The sequence below is a fragment of the Manis pentadactyla genome, chromosome 4 (assembly GCF_030020395.1).
Source record: "Manis pentadactyla isolate mManPen7 chromosome 4, mManPen7.hap1, whole genome shotgun sequence".
Taxonomy (NCBI): Eukaryota; Metazoa; Chordata; class Mammalia; order Pholidota; family Manidae; genus Manis; species Manis pentadactyla.
Window position 1 is genome coordinate 78050326 of NC_080022.1, and position 21421 is coordinate 78071746.

At 34.9% G+C, this 21421-nt stretch overlaps 1 protein-coding gene across 2 annotated transcripts in view; it reads right to left on the minus strand.

The window, feature by feature from the left end:
• Positions 1-8947: 8947 nt before the first annotated feature.
• Positions 8948-21421, minus strand: part of HFM1 (helicase for meiosis 1) — a 167542-nt gene continuing 155068 nt past the window's right edge. Inside the window, exons 35-39 of one of the 2 annotated variants that reach the window (XM_057500410.1) lie at positions 14139-14255; positions 12723-12813; positions 10451-10562; positions 10210-10361; positions 8948-9466 (exon numbers count right to left, since the gene is read on the minus strand). In XM_057500410.1, coding sequence (XP_057356393.1) covers positions 9397-9466; positions 10210-10361; positions 10451-10562; positions 12723-12813; positions 14139-14255 — 542 coding nt within the window. In that variant the 3' untranslated portion in view covers positions 8948-9396. Of the gene's footprint in view, positions 9467-10209; positions 10362-10450; positions 10563-12722; positions 12814-14138; positions 14388-21421 lie in introns of both variants that reach the window. The other variant, XM_036889361.2, reaches the window with a different exon arrangement.

A 21421-nucleotide genomic window follows, 5' to 3' on the forward strand; every position in this document is an offset into this window, starting at 1 on the left:
AGTACTTGATCTAGATACTAGAGGTACAGCAAAGTGGATGTCCTCATCTCCACGTAGTATTTGAGGAAATGGAGACAGAGTTGCTTAGTGACTGGCCACTGACCTAGGGGCCCTGCAGTCCGTGGGTCTGGACAAAGCCGAGTCGGCCTGGCCCCACTGCTCCACTCTGCATGCCCCACCAGGCTGGATCCTCTGCACTGGAACTCTCAGCTGGTAGTTATGTTTGAACTCATTCAACTGTTTGGAACATAAAGTTGCCAGTGAAGTCAGAACCTTCAAGAAAAATTAAAAGTTACTCACACAATGATGTTGAAAAAATGAAAATTCTCCATTACTTAGAACATAGTTCCCACTGTTAGTGATTAAAGGCTTTAATACTTTTAAAAAGTTTATGTACTACTTTATACATGTTCATGGAATGCGAGATAGTTCTAGGAGCATCCTTCCTGCTTTCTCTTGCTGTAGTTCACCCAATCCCTGATGTTTAGATCAGACCAGGCAGTGCTAAAGTCTGTTGGGTGAGTGCTGACATTAGTTTTATAGTCTTTCATCTACTAAACAGAAAGGACTCTGTGAGTAAATTTACTCTATTGCTGAGATCTGGATATTTTTAGGCCTGGAATATGGTGATAATTTTGTTTCCATTTGTTGGTTAGTTTTATAAGTGTTTTAAATTTTAGAACCTTGTAGGAATCAGAACATTTCATACTGGGAATGTAAAAATGGTATTTCTGGCAGGCAATTTGAAATTTGTTTCAATAATTTTAAATATACATTTCAAGTGAAAGGTAAACAGATATAAGAATATGTAAGAATGTTCATTGTAACATTAGTTATAAACTGTGAACACACTAAATATATATCAATAAGGTAATCATTAAATAAGCTATGCATATCTATGCATATACTGCATGAAAAATGATTATGTGCATCAATAGGTTTATATTGTGTTGTTAAATGAAAATAGAGGTTAAAACAGATTATTGTCCCACTTTAGGGTGTCTGTGTGTGTGGCTATGTGGCTATGTTCCAAAGCATGCAAATTATCATGCGATTATCACCAAGCAGTGATATTAAGGGTGATTTTAACTTCTTTGTACGTTTCGTATTATCTAAAATTTCTTCTTTTATTCTCCTTTATCCCTATTTCCCATTTATATCACCCAAACCACTCCCCATTGACAATTATCCTAATGCATTTGATGTAAATCTTTTAGTTTGAATGCATTCCTACAAAATGTTTGTTTTTTTGTACAAGTATTTTAAATTTGCTTAGATGGTATCACATCTGTTTTTTACAATTTTCACCTAGTACTATTTTTTTAGATCTATGTTGTTATGTGTATTAGTCTATTGCATGTAACTGCTGAATTATCAGGAAAAAATCTAATAGGACTCTTTTTATTGTAAAAACAAAAGGAAAGAAAACAATCTTTCCTCTAACATAACAGCATAAAGTCATAAATTATATAACTTTGTCAATGGAAAATCCAAATGGAGAAATAGTTATTACACGGGAGACTCTATTTTACTAAACACCTCTACTTTAGAAAAGTGTTTGGACACATGGAACTCTTTTATATTAACATAAAACATTCAAAGAGAATATTTCTATGAAGACTGTACAATGTTTAACATTTCAGGAGGCAAAAATTTCAAGACAGTTATTTTGAAAATGAAAAGTAGTGAAATGAACTTATTACAGTGTGTTCTCACTATATATTAAAAATGAAATTAAAATCATTTAAAATAAAAGAAATATGACATTGTAATACAAACAGAAATTGAGGAAAATCCCAAAAGGATAGGGAACAGTTCATTGATGGACAGCACAGCAAAATGAAAAGATAATCAGAGGAAGTAATAAAGCCTATTGGGAAAACCTGAAATTTATATATTGAAGTTTCATAATTTTTAACATAAAAATCTAATAATAACTGCTAATCCCTTTCCCTTCTTTAAACTTTAAAGGATAAAAATAGAACTTCAAGAGTAAGTTTATCCAGTCATACTTTTATAACAGATACCAAATACTCTCAGAAAAGATTTAACTTTCAAACTTTTCTTCAAAACAATATATTACTAGGTGATAGGTGTGAAAAAACTATAAACTATATATTATGGGAAAAATGGCAAGATGAGAGTCATATTTCAATCAGATGTTACTGAAGTACTAAGATCTCAATAAAGATCACAAAGATTGTGTTTCTTCTTATTTTCATTTAGACCATTGTTCACAATAGCAGCAGAGAGCTTTATAACACAGCCCTGGCAGACAGAACCAAGTTGCCTTTACTAAGAATATTTTGTTGAAAACAGGGCCTTTAATTCCCCATCACCTCTAAAATACTGGGTTTCAGAATGAAGTCACTGACTTAGGAAATATAAACAAATAGTCTTCAGAGATACAGAGGCAGGTCAAAAAGGCCTTTTAAAGTACAGTAGCTTAAGTGTGAAAAACAGAAAACAAAACAGATCTGCAGGTTCAGGGCCAAGTGGAAAGAAGAGATGTCTACTAATACTAATAGCTGACCTACAAAGGGGAAGCCCAGCACAATAACTAGATAATCTGAGGAGAAGGGCCCAGAAGTCTTGTTTCTCTGGAAACGAGTTAAACTGGAGACTAAGACTGAGGCCGTGTTTTGGCTAAGAGATCTCTTGAATTTGCCTTAAATTTTCCAACTGAAAAACTCAAAACATTAATAAAAACATAGATTTTGATGATTTGATGTAACTTTAAAGATGGTGTCAGTGTTTCATTCATTTCTAGGCAGAATGGCATAATGGTTATGCAAGGATTCTTGAATCACACAGAGTTCAAGCTTTATGACCTTTGGTAATTTATTTAGTTTCCTCATGTATAAAACATATCCATAATAGGAGGCTTCACCTTGTAAGGCTACAGAAAGGGTTAAACTAAATACATCATCTATGGGGTTTAGAACAAGGTCCAGTGCTTGGCACATATTCAGTAATAATAGCTAGCACAGTACATTAGTAGTTATGGCAGGAAGTTTTGTTAAAAAGGAGGTAGTTTACCAATGGAGCATCTGCCGGAGACTTAGATCTGAATTTTTATACCGACTTAGATTAGTGTGTTGTAATGTTTTGATAGATCATATTGAATCTGAAGAAGACATTACTAATTCTTATAATATTAGGAAATGAGACTTCTTGCACAAATTTATCACAATTAATAACGTGGTACAAATCACAGTCCATAAGCTCAAGTATGCAAGAAATGTTTGGTTTTAATTTCTATTTCAAGGCCCCATTCCACTAGATGTTGGAAAACAATCTGTCAACACAAGGTTTCTCCTCTCTGTGCACTGGGACTGCACATGCATTCCAGGGGCTGTCACCTGGTGCCAGTTGTCCTCCTCCTTCCTCTGTGCTGTATCTGGTGAGGCATACATCCTGGTTCTGGTAGCCAGGCCACCAAGTTTACAGCTGGGTCTTTCTTGTATTGGACGCTAGCTTCTGTTACTTTAGGGAGAGTGAGAAAAGGAATGAGGCTCTAAAAGGCCCTACCTCTCCCCCTACTAGCCTCTGGCTCATCAGAAATGCTCCTGCCACTCTCTGTGCTATCTTGGGGCACAAGGGGACTCTATGAGGCTATCTGTCCCCCCTTTTAACACTAACATACCACACTGCCATCTCCATTCTATTATTTCTGTGTCACTGGCTTGGGGGAGGGACAGGAACACAAGAGTGGGAACTAGAAGCCAGAGACAGCCCCAGAAGTGAGGAGTACCACAGATACATAGAACAGGAGTGCAGGAGAGGAAGGTCAGGGAGCAGGGAGAGAAGAGCAAAGAAGCAAAGATGGGAGGAGCAAGAGGAGGGGTTCATTGAGCTGAGAGAAGAAAATCAAAGCAGAAACAGAGAAAAATAAAGAAATCAAGGAAGAGTTCACACAGGAAAGAAAATCTGAAAGGTGAGAAGGAATTACTCTTGAAATCATGATCATAATAGCACAGCAAAAAGGATGTTGGAGTCAAAGTCCATTCTCAAAACTAAAACAAAGTAGTCAGGACAATGAATTGAAGTTCTCCACACTGAAAAATAAGGAGAATGAGCAGACCAGTGAAAAACGGAAACCAGTAACCAAAGTGTCAAGAAAATGGCCACATACAGGATAAAAATAACAAATCTGATCATGAATTAAGTCCTGTAACAAAGACAAAAGTGGAGGATGAGTGGGCTGTGCAAACCTCTTATTTCCATTCTGTCTCAAATTTTAAGTTTTAGAGACTTGCTAATGAATCTCCTTTATGTTTTTTTCCTCTTTTTAATGCTTTGGGGTTGTTTTATATTTGCCTTTTTTTTTTTAAGTGGACCTTGTTGAGTTGATCTTTTGATAATCTGAACCTGGATAACTTCTAAAGTTTCCAATAAACCTGATGAAGTTTCAAATAAACTTGAATGAGAGAAAAATATACAGTAAAATTTTTTAAATTTCTAAATTATAAAAGGTTTAAGTTTCCAAACTGATCGATACAGAAACTAAAAGAAAAAAAGAAAAGGTGACTTTATGGTGAGTGTAGTTTTTAAAGGAATGAAGCTACCTGCGTCATTAGGAGATACTTCAGGCAATATGCTATGGCAGCTGAATTTCATTCCTTTTTTAACAAATAATTTTGTAGCTACAACATGTAATATGTAAGTGCATGTTTACGCACATTTTTCTAAATCTTTCAGAATACTATGGGATTTGGTGTTTTGTTTGTTTTGCTTTGTTCTGCTGAAGTATGTAGGATTTTTTAAGGCATATTTAGTTAGATTAGGGAAAGGTTTCTGGATTGAAATGTGAAAATAAGCAAGACAAAGATTGCTTTTTTGAATTATCTGCTTTTATTATGTTAATTAAGACAGAACTCTAGAGCATCCAAGTGCCTCTCAAGCTACATAAAAAATTACCCAGTTGATGCATGAGAATTATAAAGATAATTTACACAGTTGCTGAAGAAAACAACCTATACTGAAAGGCAATTAAACAAGAGCTATAGCACCACATTACATTTAAAATAGGAAATATATGTAAATATAAAAAAACAAATAATCATCATTATTCTTACGCTTGTTTTCTGGGATAGATTCTCTTAGAATTTTGATAGTGCCCCTTTGCCTTTCTACCTTAAACTAGTGCTTCTCACACTTTAATGTGCTGCACACTTTATAGTCACCTGGAGATCTTGTTAAAATGCAGATTCTGACTCAGGTCTCCAGTGAGGTCTAACCAGCTCCCAGGAGTTTCCCATGTTGTCTTCACATCAGACTTAATAGCAGACTTTGACTACTGGCAGCCAGGAGTTGAAATACCAAAAGATAAGAAGTGCCAGGGTTTTCCCTTTTGTTCATTCCACTAACTAAACAAAACCCACACTGAATTCTTAGCTTACTTATCTTAATTCTATGCCTAGCTTAGTTCACACCTCTTTGCCCTAACTTCCTCCTCACTGGTGCCTTCTCTATTTCCATGAAAGTAAAAGTGCTTAAATACAAACACCTGTTATTATCTAGGATGCCATGTGTAAATGTTATCCATGAAGCCCCTAGGGGACCTCAAAGAGTCGTTCTCCACTGTGCATGGTAAATGTGTTTTCTAGAAATGGGGTCATGGAAAAAGAGACTCTGCATGACTCTACTAAGGAGTAAATTTGCCAAAATGTAAAAGAGTGAATCATTCACCAATCATTGTTATTTGGTTTTAAAATGCATTATAATAGAACTTGCACTTTTTTCTAATTACATTTTACTTGAGGTACTATTAAAATAGATTTGTACACTCTGGCCATGAACCAACTAAGAGTGTGGTGAGGAAAGGATAAGGAGAGAGGGGATCTATCTGAAAGCATGAGAAAGTATATGTAGGCAGGAGATCTAATATCAATTTTTTTTCTATGGATGATACATCTACGGATAGTCAACAATTCATTTGTCAAGTTATGTGAAAGTTAGTGCAACCTGTGGATAAAATGAGAGTTCCTGTGGCCAGGATTCTCACCTGGCCATAGTTGACTACCTCACTGCACACCTGTGGGCAATACATGGCTGTTGACTCTATAAAAAGAGCTCCACCCAGTGCTCTGGGCATGACACGGTGGCAGGGCTGCAAGGCTGCAGGAGAGCAGAGCAGAGGCTGGAGTAGTGGCAGTGCCGAGGACAGAGGCCCAGAGGATGACTATGTGGACAGAAGGGCCCAGAGGCACGGGGAGAGACCAGCTTGCTGCATGCAGACTTGCTCTGAGTGAACGGGAATTTAGTGACTAACCTGCCACCTGGAAATAAAGTTGGGTATATCCCTTGCACCCCAAGAATGTTTTGCTGTCATTTTCTTTGGTCACACTGAATCCATAGCAAACTTGCCTGGGGCTGAAACCCATTGGCAAGACAAACTCAAATATGACAAATGAATAAGGATCTTCCTCAACTTACAATAGGTTTACATCCCAATAAACCCATGTAAGCTGAAAATACCATTAAATCAAAAATGCATTTAATATACCTAACCTACCACACTTTACAAGTTAGCTTTGCCTACTATAAACATGCTCAAAACATGGTCTACAGTTGGGTAAAAATTATTTAACACAAAATGCACTTTATAACCAAGTGTGGAATATCTCATGTAATTTATTGAATTCCATACTAAAAGTGAAAAGCAGAATGTGTGGGTACAGAACGGGTGTAATTGTAGCAGTTGTTTACCCTTGGGATGGCGTGGCTGACTGAGAACTGGAGTTCATCACAGCTGCCCAGCATCATAAGATCCAACTGCAGATCACTAGCCCAGAAAAACCTCACTTCAAAATTAGAAGTATGGTTTCTACTGAAGGCAAATTGCTTTCATACCATTGTAAGTCAGGGATAGTCTCTATTGTATTATTTTGCCTCTTCCCAATGGGTTGTGATGTCCCGGATACTTTTTTCAGTACAAACAACTACCATTTTATTGAGCACATATACATCAGTCCCTAAACTAAGAGTTCAGTTTATGCAGTGGCTTATTAAATTCTCACTCTATACCTATGAGGTAGATGCCATTACACCATTATTACAGATGAGAAAAATACAGCCTAGTAGACAATTTTTAATTTAAAAAACTTTTGAAAAAAATTTAACCAACAAAGATTTTTGTGAAAAGCTCTGTTGTATGGTTCACTTTATATGAATAACTAAACCCAATAAATTTAAGACTTAACTTACCAAATAGGAAACCTTAGGGTTATTATTCACTTCATGGAAAGAATACCCACTGATTGGGCTCCTTTCATATACCTCATCAGTATATGAAGAAGGGTTTTGAGATACAACATTTAATGAAAACATAATATTCCAGGTGAATATTTGTACAAGTAAGGCATGCCCATAATAATAACTTGCCATTCATTTTTATTTCTTAGGAAATGAACCTCTTATTTACCCAAATGTTTCTAAAATTGGTCTGATCATAAAGAATGACCTGGAGTGTTTGTTAAAACTACAATTCCCAGTCTCCTCCACTTGGAAATTTTGAATTAGTAGCTCTGGGTAGATCTAGGAATTTGTACATTTTATATATTATCCATATTTTTCTTATGATCAGGCAATTTGGTGCAACATTAGTCTGTAAAGCTCAGGTTTCTTAACATCTAAAGTCCTCCACCATCTGGCCTTAATTTCCATCTCAAACAGATCCTATAACATTTATCTATTTTGAAAATTATTTATTCATTATTACCAGATAGATACTTTCTTCTCTAAGAGCTTTGAATAAGTTGTTCTCTCTGCCTAGAATGCCCTTCTCTAATATGTATGTCCACCAAGAACATATTACTCTTCCAAGGCTCAGTTCAAATTTAACTTCTCTATAAAGACTTCCTCGAGCTCATGGTCAGGAGTATGTTCCCTCTCCTGTGAAGAGCCAGGGTGCCTTAAACCTTGACTGCAGTAATTTGCAAAGTGTGATCCCTGGAACAGCATCATCATTATCACTGGAACTTGTTAGAAATGAACATTCTCAGATGTTTGATATCTTGATCTGGACAATGGTTACATGAGTGTATACACATGTCAAAATTCATCAAGCTATACACTAAAATTTGTGCATTTTATTGCATGTATCTCAATATAAAAATTAAAAAAAAAACTTTTCAAGAAGAAATGTACATTCTCAGGCCCCACTCCAGACCTCCTGAGTCAGAAACTCTGGGAATGGTGCCCAGCAATCTATTTTCAAACAAACCCCCTAGATTATTCCAATGCATCCGGAAGCTTGAGAACCCCTACTCTAATATATTCTATGTTACATTGCTTTATTATATGTCTTAATTTCTCTACCAGAATGTAAAATAAGCTCCATGAGAGCAAAACATTGTCTTAATCACTTGCCTTCTCTGTAGTACCAAGCACAGTGCTTTTCACTTGGCAGATCACAATCTTGTTGAATTGCTATTTCTTTAGTGTCAAAGTCTATGTATATGAAATGAGCATATTGTAGTGCACCAATTTTTCAGTTTAATGGTGTTTAATAACCTTTAAAGGCTATAGCAGGATTGATTCAGATGCAAAAACATACCAATTGTAAAGATGACTAAAATAATTTCAACACAAAGACAAATCCTCTTAGTTTTGTTTTAAGCTTTTCCTCTATACTTAATACATATAATACCTCAAAAATGTTTATTAATAATAACAATAACAATCTTATCTGGAAGTTTCTTCTCTTGTAGCTAAGGCTTTTATGTTTAAAGAAAAATATCTAAAAATTCTTATGTGGGCTTCAAATTCACATTGTATCTATAAGTAAATTTGATAATAAATATTGCTTAGAGTGCTGTATACTACTTTTTAATCAATAAAGTTGAGATATAATCATTGGAAATTTATGTGCAATAGTTTTTGCTATAGTAAAAGTCAACGTAGCTAAGTTTGAGAATTCACCACACTGAAAAACAAACTTAAGGAAAATAATAAATTGATTAATGTTTTATTTATTTTTGTTTGAAGTTATACAACAAATTTGGACAGCCACTGGAGTCTTAAAAATTTTTAGTAAAACAATATTGGGAAATTATCCATATAATAAATAAATTCACTGACCCAGCATTATTTTGCTTGCACAGAATATCTTTCTGAAGAAAATATAAAAATAAAATTTTAAATTGGTTCCTGTCAAAATTCAATGAAGCTCCAATTAATAACCAAATAATTATTTCTAAGTGCAATTTAATTAGCAGTTTACCAAAATAAAGCCACTGTAAAGTACTTTTCATGAAGTTACAATATAATGAAAAATAAATCAGTTCAACTATTTTGCTGCAAAGCTGAACAATTGTGAACTACTTTTTAAAAATAAAAAATATGCTTTGAAAATAGGTGTCTTTATACTTCATCTTATTAATATAAGAAATTTTAGAAAATGCCATCAAATATCCCCAGAAAAGACTTCATTTCATCAGTTTCATCTTCATGATAATATGTACTGTGGAAAAAAAGCAAATGCAAATAATGATTCTTGTAACAATTTATTTTGAAATACACAATAATATGATAACTAAGACAAAATGAATAAACTTGAAGATTTCTGAGAGGTTAATATATCAAATGAACTGCAATATGCATCAACTTGCAGGAAGTTTGTGGGGGAAATTAGAGCACATAAACTGTGGAAGGTAGGGACTAAGTCTCTTAGATATTTCTTTAAACATACTGGAAAGTCATGTTATTTAATCAATGTGTGAGCAGGTCTATAAACTGACTACTCAAGAGGGAGAGGGAAACTGCTATGGAGTTACCCATAAAAATGACCAGCAGTGGAGGCACTGATTAAACTTAATCTGACTTCTCATTGAATCTGTAGAATTGTGAGAGAACTGGTTGACTAAAATGCAAAACTTGAACTTTTGAAAAACTAGTTGATCTCATTTGGATTTAAGTGACTTTACACTTCATATCACCAACATATATTCAAATAAGTAAAATGAGTTTATCAACACTGTATGTTTTAATGATAGGATCAAATAATACATTCTCAAACTGAAATATCTGGTATCCTGAGTTATCTTAAGGAGGAGCTTAGTTCACCAGAAGTCTAAAATTTCAACATCTGTAAGTAAATAAAATGTTTAGGTTATAATCTTTAAAATGCATCAAGGAAAATGGAATGCTAAATTTGTTAAATGTTTCTTTGGTATAGTCTTAAAATATATTTAAAGATATTTTTACCTGAAATCAATTTCCTTTTTACATTCACTGTTTCTAATAAAGAAATCCACTTTCTTAACAAAATTTGAAGAATTTGGTATTTTTTCAGAGTGAGTAAAACATAACTTTTCAATCTCTGGTGACAGACTTTGTTTTCTTTCTTGTAAATAGACCTGTATTTTGAGGTTAAAAAAAGCAGTCACTGAAAGTTTAACTACTTGGGAAGAATTAAAAAGAAAAACAAAGAAACCCTTCTTCTTACAGTATTTTGATTTCCAGCTTGTTCAGGTAATTTTGTCATGGAGGAAGCACCAAACTTGGACATAGCAGAATTTGATAAATAAGTATCTGGCTTCTCATGTGATGAAACAAAACTAGTAACAAAAAAATTAATCATTTGTAAAATATGGTGAACAAGAGAAACAAACCATTTTAATTAAGATCAATAGTGATTCCTTGGGGAATATGATTAACGTTAATCACTAAAAAATTGATGCTTTGTTTCTTAGATCATGAGAACTTGGTGTATCTCCTTTCTTTTAAACAAAACAATTTATTTATTTCCAAATCAGATAAGAATAGTATTTTTAAGGCCTACAGAAATAATCATTCAATAATTTTCTTTAATATTGGGTCTTATGCCTAATTGTCTATCATCTAGCAGTCTAAATCTTTTCTATGTAAATCCCACTTGGCTTAACTTTTAATCTCCTTTCCCTATTCTGGTCTCACTGTAGATAGATATTTCTAGTTATCTTCCTATGTATAACTGTATACTAGAATTCATCTTTAATCTTATTAAATTCATTCATTAAAAACTTTTGTTATTCACTACTAATCTATTCTGGATGACTCATAGTTAGAACCAATGAATGGAAATAATAAAAAGAAAAATTGTAGGCAAATATTTTTAAAACCTATTGAGTAGTCTGAGAGATCCAAATATGGAGCAAGCATTTTAGAGTGGATGAGCTGCTGGTTGCCAGAGGTGCCTCGGAAGAGACTGCATGACTACTTGCCAGTGGTGCTGGCTGGTGCCTCAAGGACCCAGTGGTGCGGAGGCCACAGGATGCTTTAATTAAGCCCCCTTCAGTTCTGGAATTCTCTGAAATCTATGATTCTGTGATGCTGATGATCAGTAAAATGATTAAATAATAGCGAAAACACCAAAAGACAGAAGTTTAGCATTTTTTAAAGGGGGAGAAATAAATAATCCTTGAGTAGATTGGATTAAGCAAACCCTAAGTAAGAAGCTGTCATATTCCTTCTCTGAAAAAGTTTTGGCCATGGCTATAATTTCCCTTGACTTCTAATGAAGTCCAACATCCAAATGTATTTTGCTTTTCTGCAAAATTACTTCAAGTTGAACATTTCTGAAAATATCCTGTTTTCCTTTCCCAATGTTTTATGTGTCTATAGTCTCAGAGAACATCTCCTTCTACCCACTGGCCATTTATTTTTCCTTCTTCCTCAACTGTCATATCCTACCAATTGCTAGATCTAATTGCATTATCTATGAAACGTTTCAAAAGTCCAATTCTACCTCTCAGTTTCCACCACTGTTGCCCTACTTTAGGCCTCATCAGAGCCTGCCTTTCTCATTGGCCACCATGCCTCTGCTTGTCCCACCCTCTACAATTCATTACATATATCCCTACATATTATTCCACAAATCACTAGGATGACTTTTTTCTTATCAAATTGTTTATCCTGTGCTTAAATATCTAGGATGGCTCCTCATTGCCTATTATGGAGATAAAAAACTAGAGGTCTCTAGGATACATCTGGCCTACATAATTATTTTTGGAGGTGGTTGCTACAGATTACAACTCATTTTAAAAATTAGTTGTCAAAAATTTAAAATTTGGAGATGTCACATAAAATTTTATTTCTAGCTTTTTTGAAAATCATAATATTTGATAATTCCAGACACTTATTCCCTACACAACAACTGACTGGAGCTAAGTAGTGGTTGTTTCTTTTAGATGGGACACTCCACAGTTGCCCTTGACCCACCAAATCCTGAAGGCAATTTGAGTTTGTGACCCCAGACCCACTGGATACAGTACAGATGTCTAAATATGGCATTCAAGGCTCTTTACAACAAGACCTCAGCAACCTCAGCCTTAATGCTGTTACCAAACAGACCACACTTTACTGGCCCTTGAGCATGGGATGCCTTTTCAAGCCTTGTTGCTTTACACATGCTTCTTCTACCTGGAATGCCTTATCCTCCTCTTTTCTACCTGCCAAACTCCTATTCAGTTTTCAAGTCTTGTGAAAAATGAAAATTCTTGGGCATGGTTCAATTAGTCTTGTGTGGGGCCCAGGAATGTGCATTTTAATATGCACCCCTAGGTGGGTATATATAGGTGGCTTGACAGCACCTTGAGAAACAGCTCTACGATTAAGAGGGTTTAGGTTGGCTGGTCCTTACAGCTTCTCTGACATTTAATGGCTTAATATCCATCTCCAATTATATGTCAGTAGGATATAAAGTTGTAAGTATTCCAAACCAAAGTTCTAAAACTTGCCTGTTTGACATTTCTCTTTGGAATTTGCTCTTTGATTCTTGGAGGGATAACTTACTTCCTCTGGTACTTGAACTCAAAGTGTTTCCAAATTCTGTGAAGAGAGAAAACATTTTGAAATAAAATGTGAGGGAACACCTGAATGGAGCTTTCAACAAGTTCTACAAGGGATCCACCAGATATGATCTGGTTAAGGAAGGAATGGATAATTCTTCTCAATAAACAAATTTAATTTGCTTAGAGAATAAGGGATTAAAACTATAAAACAAGTAAGTTAGCTTATTAGTCACTAAATTAAAAGGTCCCCAAACAACTATTATTCATTTATTTATTCATTTATAATTCATGTAAATTATCAAATCAAAGTTCATACAATATTTCAAAGATCTGCATGTAACTGAGGTCATTTAAAATGCTCTATATACGTGGCATTTTTTGAGACTGATTTCCCATTGCCAGAGCAATGCCCTCATAGGAAGAGGCCACCTCAAAAGATCATTACAAATTGCCTCTTAATTTCCAGTACCTGATAACTTTTAATTTTGATGTAGGGAGTGGCAGTTGTCCAACGATACAGGAAACTGCCTATTGACTCCACATCATAGATTTTCCTGGCCTATTTTGTAAAGGTGGTCAAATCCTAATCCTTCTGAAACAAGAATTAGTTCTTTAGGTAATTCTTATAGCCCTAAAACATAATCATTCAATTTCTAACTCCTTTAGAAAGATTTTTTTTAAAGAGCATTGTGGTGGGATACATTGGGGCAACTATACTTCTGAGGTACTGATTTTCTTCTGTCAGCCATCATGGGAGAGAGCTTCTCCATCTCACAGTCTTGTCATACGCTCACCGAGATTCTCACTACTGTTTCAGTGAAATACAGTGAATTTGCCAGTAAGAATTGTATATGATTTAAATACAGTATCCAATACAGAAGAAACTAATCCTTTTCTATTTATTTATTTATACCTGAAAGTCAATATTTCTACTAGATATAAAAGTTATTTTTCATTTACTTTGTTAACAGACCAATACTTTAAAAAATGGAATATTTTTGCCCTTTACAAACATTATCAGGGCATGTGTGTTCTTAGAATGGGGAACTGGAGAGTCTGTTTTATGATGGAAAATTTAGCAACCTGAATTTGAATAGGGTCTTTAATAAGATAAGGGAGCAACAGAATTGAAAAGCTCATTTGCTATAACACCAACATAGAATTACCTTGAACTAGGGGAAGGAAATACTATTTGTGGAAGGGTCACATTTTCAGTTTTGCTAAAAATTGTAATGTTAACAAACCAAAGTTAATTAAGCAAGCACAAAGAAAAGCCAAAGAAAATTAGTCCCAGAAGCTGAACTGAAAAATATTTCAAAGAATTTTCTCATGAAATTATTTCATGCTAAAATACAATTTTACCTGATGTTTTTGTCTTCTCAGTATTGGCTGAAAAGCTAGTAGTAACTTCTATTAAGTTCTCATCATCAAAATCATCCCAAACTTCATTTCCCAATTCAAAATTCACATTCAAAGCTTCTGAAAATGTAGAATTACTTTTATCTGCATCTGTCAAATTCTGGTTTCCAGGTGTATTAACATTTCTGTTGAACAGCATTGTTTGAGGAGTTTTCTGATTTGAAGTTGTAGAAAAGTTCCATCTAGAAAAATCTGTCATGTGTATGTATAAAAGACTATAGGTACTTTTTAACCCATAACTAAAGTATCATTATCTATTCATACATCAAACATATGTTTCAACTACTTAACAGAGATTTTGAGTAGTAATTTTCAAAAGCATTGGGTCAAGCTTTGTTGAAAACTGTTCAATCAATTCTATTTACTATATTCCATATACTATGAGGTTCACTAAGTTTAATTTTAGTGAAGTCTTTTAGATCAGATTATAATAATTTATAAAATGGTCTTCCTCCCTCTAGCTCTTCACCCTACAAGTTAACCAAAAAAATGTATTTATATATATACATATATATGTTTATTATATATATTATATGCTTTTATTATGTGAAGGATGTGTTGCTAGCACACAATTTACAAATAATAATAATATATACAACATATCTAATGTAAATTCCATGTATCTAATGATTCTCATTCAACGTTTTCAGAGTTTTGCCCAACTCTCATATCTGTAGTCAACCTGTGGTTGCCATTGACGAATGGAGTTTCCACGTGAATGTTGATTTTTTTTTTTTTTAGCATAACAAGATGAAAGTAAAACAAGAGTTATGTTGGAACTTCACTCATTCATCCACTGACTTAAGCAACTTCTTTCTTGAATTACAAAATAGTTTACAAATACTAAAATAAAATTTCCTTAGATTTTGTGCTATTCATGATGTAATGGCTACAAACACAGCATACTGTTAAGTTTAATCTGCACTATTTCTCCATCACTTTCTTAAGTCTAAACAATAAACAAAACAACAAATCAAGCTCTGATTTGCAGTGTTTGATGATTTCCATAGCATAAGTATTCCCACTATTACTGACTTCAAGTTATCAAGGTGACATCACTGAATGCAAAGTTGAGAAGAAATGCATAGTAGCATCCCATTATAGAGTATTTCCACTATATATATATATATACATATATATACACATATGTATATATGTGTATATATGTATATATATACACATATATATACACACACACACACACAAATAAATATAGGTGCTAATAATCTCAAGAACATAGATAACAGTAAAATGTGGTAGAACCATAAGGAAGTGATTAGTTTTGAATATTTATAGCCTGTTTTTAATATAATTTACTTCATTGAAAATTTATATAAACTTTTAATAGTGGCTAAATGATTCCCCCAAATTTAATAATCATCTTTCACAAGCCAGTATAAGCTTGCTCCAGTATACCACTGAGTTTCCTATGCTTTAAATAACCTCTACAATTTCTTTACCTATCCAAATCCTACTTTATCTCTCAACTGTACTTAAACTCCAGTTCACATTATACTACTTTTGTACAATAATATACATACACAATATGATATGTACCAAATATAGGAGTAGGTACAAAGTGCAATAGGAATAACAAAGGGAAGAGGACCTAAACCTACGATGGAAGTCATGGTAGACACCTCAAAAATGGTAACATGGTAGATGGTAATGTTGGAATTTGCTCTTGACAGAGCTGTGATTAGGAGCCAAGCAAGAGGGAAAGGCAAGACTTTCCATGAAGGAAGAACAGCATATGAAAGGCACAGCAGCAGCAGGAGAAACCAGAGGATGTTTGGCAAGCTATATTTTTTCAGGATTTTTTTAGCACAAAGTAGGAGAAGGCAGGGCCCACTGAGACTGCACAGGCAGTTGAGTGCTAGATTATGTTGAAGCTTGTTTGCCATCTTAAGGAATTCACTTTTTTTTTCTTATAGGCAATGGATATAACTATTGAAGGTATCTTTGTAAGTCTGCATGATCAGATATGTCTATTAGATCACACAGAATAGTTATGGATGGAAAGATAGTGAGACTGGAAGCAAAGAAAGAAAGCTATTGCAATAAATGAGACAATGAATGCCTAAGCTAGAGTACCAGCAGAAGGGATAAAAAGGAAAGAAGAGATATGAGAGATGTTTAAGTAGGCAATATAAATAGGACTAGCAATTAATTATATGTGAGGTAAGATATTTAGGATGACTGTTTCTGCCCTTAGCAGCTTACAAAAGAAGAGGGCTCATTCACTAAGCTAGGGAACAAAGAAAAGGAATAGAGTGAGGTACAGAGAAAGAAGAAAGAGTTTAGATGCTGACATGTAACTTTTAGGTGAATATGTATAGAAAGGTGATTATAGAGATGGGTCAGGAGCTAGACAGAAAGATCTAGATGGGGGATATAGATTTAGAAATCATCTGAATATAATTAGTAATTGAAGGCATGGGCTTAGGTGACATTGTCTAAGAAAAGTTTATGAGATGAGAAGAATAAAGAAAAAAAATCCATTTGCAACATCAACAGAAAGAAAAGCCCAAGCAGTTCAAGAAGTAGGAGAACAGAACCAACAGAATGATTTAATGGAAACCAAAGGAGAGATTTCCAGAAGGAATTTAAAACCATATATGTCAAATAATTACAAAGGTGAAATAAAATAAAACTTACATTTTGGAGAATGAAGACTAACTTAGGAGGTAAGTAAGTGAGCACAGTGAGTATAAGTTGCTCTTTGAAGAACTTTTGTTTTGATAGGAAAGCAAGACATACAGTATTAAGACTCCAGTGATTCTGTTTTTTGTCTGCCAGGTATGCTTTCCTTCTTTTAATACAAGAGTATCTTTCTTGTCCTTTGGAGGAAACTATCTCCACCATTCCATATGATCTTGGTGAGGATATCATTCATGGTACCCTGGCTTCTCCAGGGCCACAGAGTGGGGACACACGACCCAATCCCTAGGCTACAGGCATTGATCAAAAGATGAATATAAGACTCAAATGAAGCCAGTCAGAAAGAACTCTCATCTGACAAAACTAACAAGGAAGACTGTTTTGCTATTGATAATGCTACACCTCAAAGATGTGAGTTAGGCTACCTTCCATGTGAGAAAGTCTATTTAAAAAATAAAGCCAGTTAATAACAGGCATATCTAAAGATTGAGAGAAAGCCAGAGGCATGATGAGATCATCTGAGTACCTTGATATAACATGATTAAAGCCAGATGCAGGTCTGGACTCTTCGGTTTACATTGGACAATGCATTTCCTTTTTGTGTGTGTGCGCATGCTTAATTTCTGTAGGATTTCTATCACTTAATATGAAAAAGGTCATGGCTAGCTAGACTGGGATATGGAGCTGAAGAAAGAAGAGACTTGAGTGCATTTATTTACTGAAGAGAGAGAGAGAGAGAGAGACAATAGGGAGGAGAGATTTAAAATATAGGAAAAAGGAGAGGGATAACTGGTCTCCTAAAGTCCCAGGAGACAGGATTAGAAAGATTAAGATTACAGGTGGAGAGATAAATACTGAATGGAAAAATAATCCTTTTAAGACAAATAGAGAGGTATGGATGAGTGCAGAGATAGCAAAACATATAACTGCATCATGGAAAGTGGAAAGAATTCATATACTATAGATTCAATTTTCAATACTCCACTGATAATTGAAAGGCAATTTCATATTATAGAAAGGGCATTGTGGGATCAAGAGATATGGAATCTATTTCTGACCTTGCCATTAATAAGGTATATGATTTTCGGCAAGTCTAATTGCTCATCTTGGCTTCTTTCACTGTAAAATGAGAAATTACACAAACGACCCATACAATTTAAAATTTATGATTCAACATACTTTCTCATATAATTTTTGACTTTTTTTTTTATTCTTCTCTTCTTGGAATTGGGATACAAATGATGAAAATTGCCATGTTTTTCTTAAAAACATTCTCAGGAGCAGTATTTTTATAATACAGTATGTTTTATGTTTTGTCACCAAACACTAATGTGTGAAAAGTATGAATATACCCATTTAGTTCCAATAATAGTACCAGATACTATGCTAAGGGCATTACATATATTATCTCATTTAATCCTAAAATCTCTAAAACATAAGTAGATGAGGGAGTTGATACAAAGAGGTAAGTATATAATGCAAGGTTACACAACTACTAAGTGGCAGAACTAGAATTTGAAACTAGACAGATTGTTTCTATATCCTATCAGTTTAACAACTATATTATTCAGCTCTTTCTTTTTTTAAAAAAAGAAAAAGTGTCAGAAACATTTTGATTCAGGATTAAAGATGGCGGAATGAGAGGAGAGATAGAGGCTTCCTCCTAAAACCACATACAATTAGAAAATATAGCTGGTGCAATGAATCCTGAGAGAGCAACAGGAAAGAGGGCTGCACAAGACTGCATACACCTGGAGAAAAGAGCAGACCTCACAGAACAGGGTAACATACCAAAGGTGTGGCCTGGCAGGACCCAAGCACTTCCCTCACCCCAGCTCACCAGTGGAAGGAAGAGAAACAGAGTGGGGAAGGAGTGGAAGGCCTGAGACTGCTGAATACCTAGCTCTGGAGATCTGCTCTGGGCACACAAACCTACATTTTATGGTGCTTTCATGATACTCGCGTGGTTACGGGGTTGGAAAGCTAATACAGGCAGAATTCCTGGAGAGACTGAGATTCCAGCCACTTGTGGAAAGCAGGGATCCATATCCGGCTGCTCTGGGACAAAAGCTTATACCTGTTTGCTAGGCCCACTGGTTCAGGCAGTGGAGACAGGTACAGCAGCCAGGAAGCAGAAAACAGCTCTTCCCTCCCGCCAGGCACCAATACCGTTCCACTGCAACCCCCGACATTGCTTCAGGGGCTGAGCAGCTCCAGAGAGTAGAGCTTCTGGACACTAGAGGGTGCCATATATAAATATAAAATGCCAAAGGAACTTAGTCCAGAGTAAAATTAATATAGCTACGGAGAAAGAATTAAAGGATATGGACCTTATGATGCTTCCTGAAAGGGAATTCAAAATAAAAATCATCAACATGCTAATGGAGGTACAGGAAGATATCCAGGAACTCAGGAATGAATTCCAGTCAGAGATCCAAACATTCAGGAGCACAATGGAGGGTATTAAAAGCAGGTTGAATATGGTGCAGGAGACGATAAATGAAATAGAAACTAGAGAAGAGGAATACAAAGAAGCTGAGGCACACAGAGAAAAAAGGATCTCTAAGAATGAAAGAGTATTGAGAGAACTGTGCGACCAATCCAAACGGAACAATATCCCCATTATAGGGATACCTGAAGAAGAAGAGAGAAAGGGATAGAAAGTGTCTTTGAGGAGGTAATTGCTGAAAATTTCCCCAATCTGGGGAAGGAGATAGTCTCTCAGGCCATGGAGATCCACAGATCTCCCAAGGAACCCAAGGAAGACAACACCAAGATATAAAAGTAATAAAATTGGCAGAGATCAAGGATAAGGACAGATTATTAAAAGCAGCCAGAGAGAGAAATAAGATAACATACAAAGGAAAGCCCATCAGGCTAACATCAGACTTCTCAGCAGAAACCTTACAGCCCAGAAGGGAGTGGCATGATGTTTTTAATGCAATAAAGCAGAAGGGCCTGGAAACAAGTTTACTTTATCCGGCAAGATTATCATTTAAATTTGAAGGATGGATTAAACAATTTCCAGATAAGCAAAAGCTGAGAGAATTTACCTCCCACAAACCATCTCTACAGTCTATTTTAGAGGGACTGCTATAGATGGAAAAATTCCTAAGGTTTAATAGCTGTCACAGAGGTAATAAAACCACAGTAAAGAAAGTAGAAGAGCTAGTTCCTAAGCAAATGCAAAATTAAATTAATTATCCCCAAAGTCAAACAAGGGATAGACAAAGAATACAGAATATGATACCTAATATATAAAGAATGGAAGAGGAAGAAAAAGGAGGAGAAAAAGAAAAGAACCTTCAGATTGTGTTTGCAATAGCATATTAAGTGAGTTAAGTTAGACTTTTAGATAGTAAGGAAGTTAACCTTGAACTTTTGGTAACCACAAATCTAAAGCCTGCAATGGCAATAAGTACATACCTATTGATAATCACCCTAAGTGTAAATGGACTGAATGCACCAATCAAAAGACATAGAGTCACTCAATGAATAAAGAAACAAGACCCATCTATATGCTGCCTACTCACTTTAAAGCCAAAGACATACACAGACTCAAAGTGAAGGGATGGAAAAACTAACAGAGAGAAAAAAGCAGGAGTTGTAGTACTTGGATCAGACAAAATAGACTTCAAAACAAAGAAAGTAACAAGAGACAAAGAAGGACATTACACAATGATAAAGGGGTCAATCCAGCAAGAAGATATAACCATTATAAATATCTATTCTCCCAACACAGGAGCACCCGCATATGTGAAACAAATACTAACAGAATTAAAAGGTGAAATAGAATGCAATGCATTCTTTCTAGGAGACTTCAACACTCCAGTCACTCTGAAGGACAGATCAACCAGACAGAAGATAAGTAAGGAGACAGAGGCACTGAACTACACAATAGAACAAATGGACCTAACAGACATCTACAGAACTCTACACCCAAAAGCAACAGAATACACATTCTTCTCAAGTGCACATGGAACATTTTCAAGAATAGATCATATAGTAGGCCACAAAAAGAGCCTCAGTAAATTCAAAAAGATTGAAACTGTACCAACCAGTTTCTCAGACCACAAAGGTATGAAACTAGAAATAAATTATGCAAAGAAAATGAAAACTCTCACAAACACATGGAGGCTTCACAATATGCTCCTAAATAACCAATGGATCAAAGACAAATAAAAACAGAGACCAAGCAATATAAGGAGACAAATGACAACAATAATTCAACACTGCAAAATCTGTGGGACGCAGCCAAGGCTGTGCTAAGAGGAAAGTATATTGCAATACAAGCCTACCTCAAGAAAGAAGAACAATCCCATGTAAGCAGTCTAAACTCACAATTAATGAAACTAAAAAAAGAACAACAAATGAGGCCCAAAGTCAGTAGAAGAAAGGACATAATAAAGATTAGAGCAGAAATAAATAAAATTTAGAAGAATCAATAGAAAGAATCAATAAGAGCAAGAGCTTGTTCTTTGAGAAAATAAACAAAATAGATAAACCACTAGCCAGACATATCAAGAAAAAAAGAGAGTCTACTCACATAAACAGAATCAGAAATG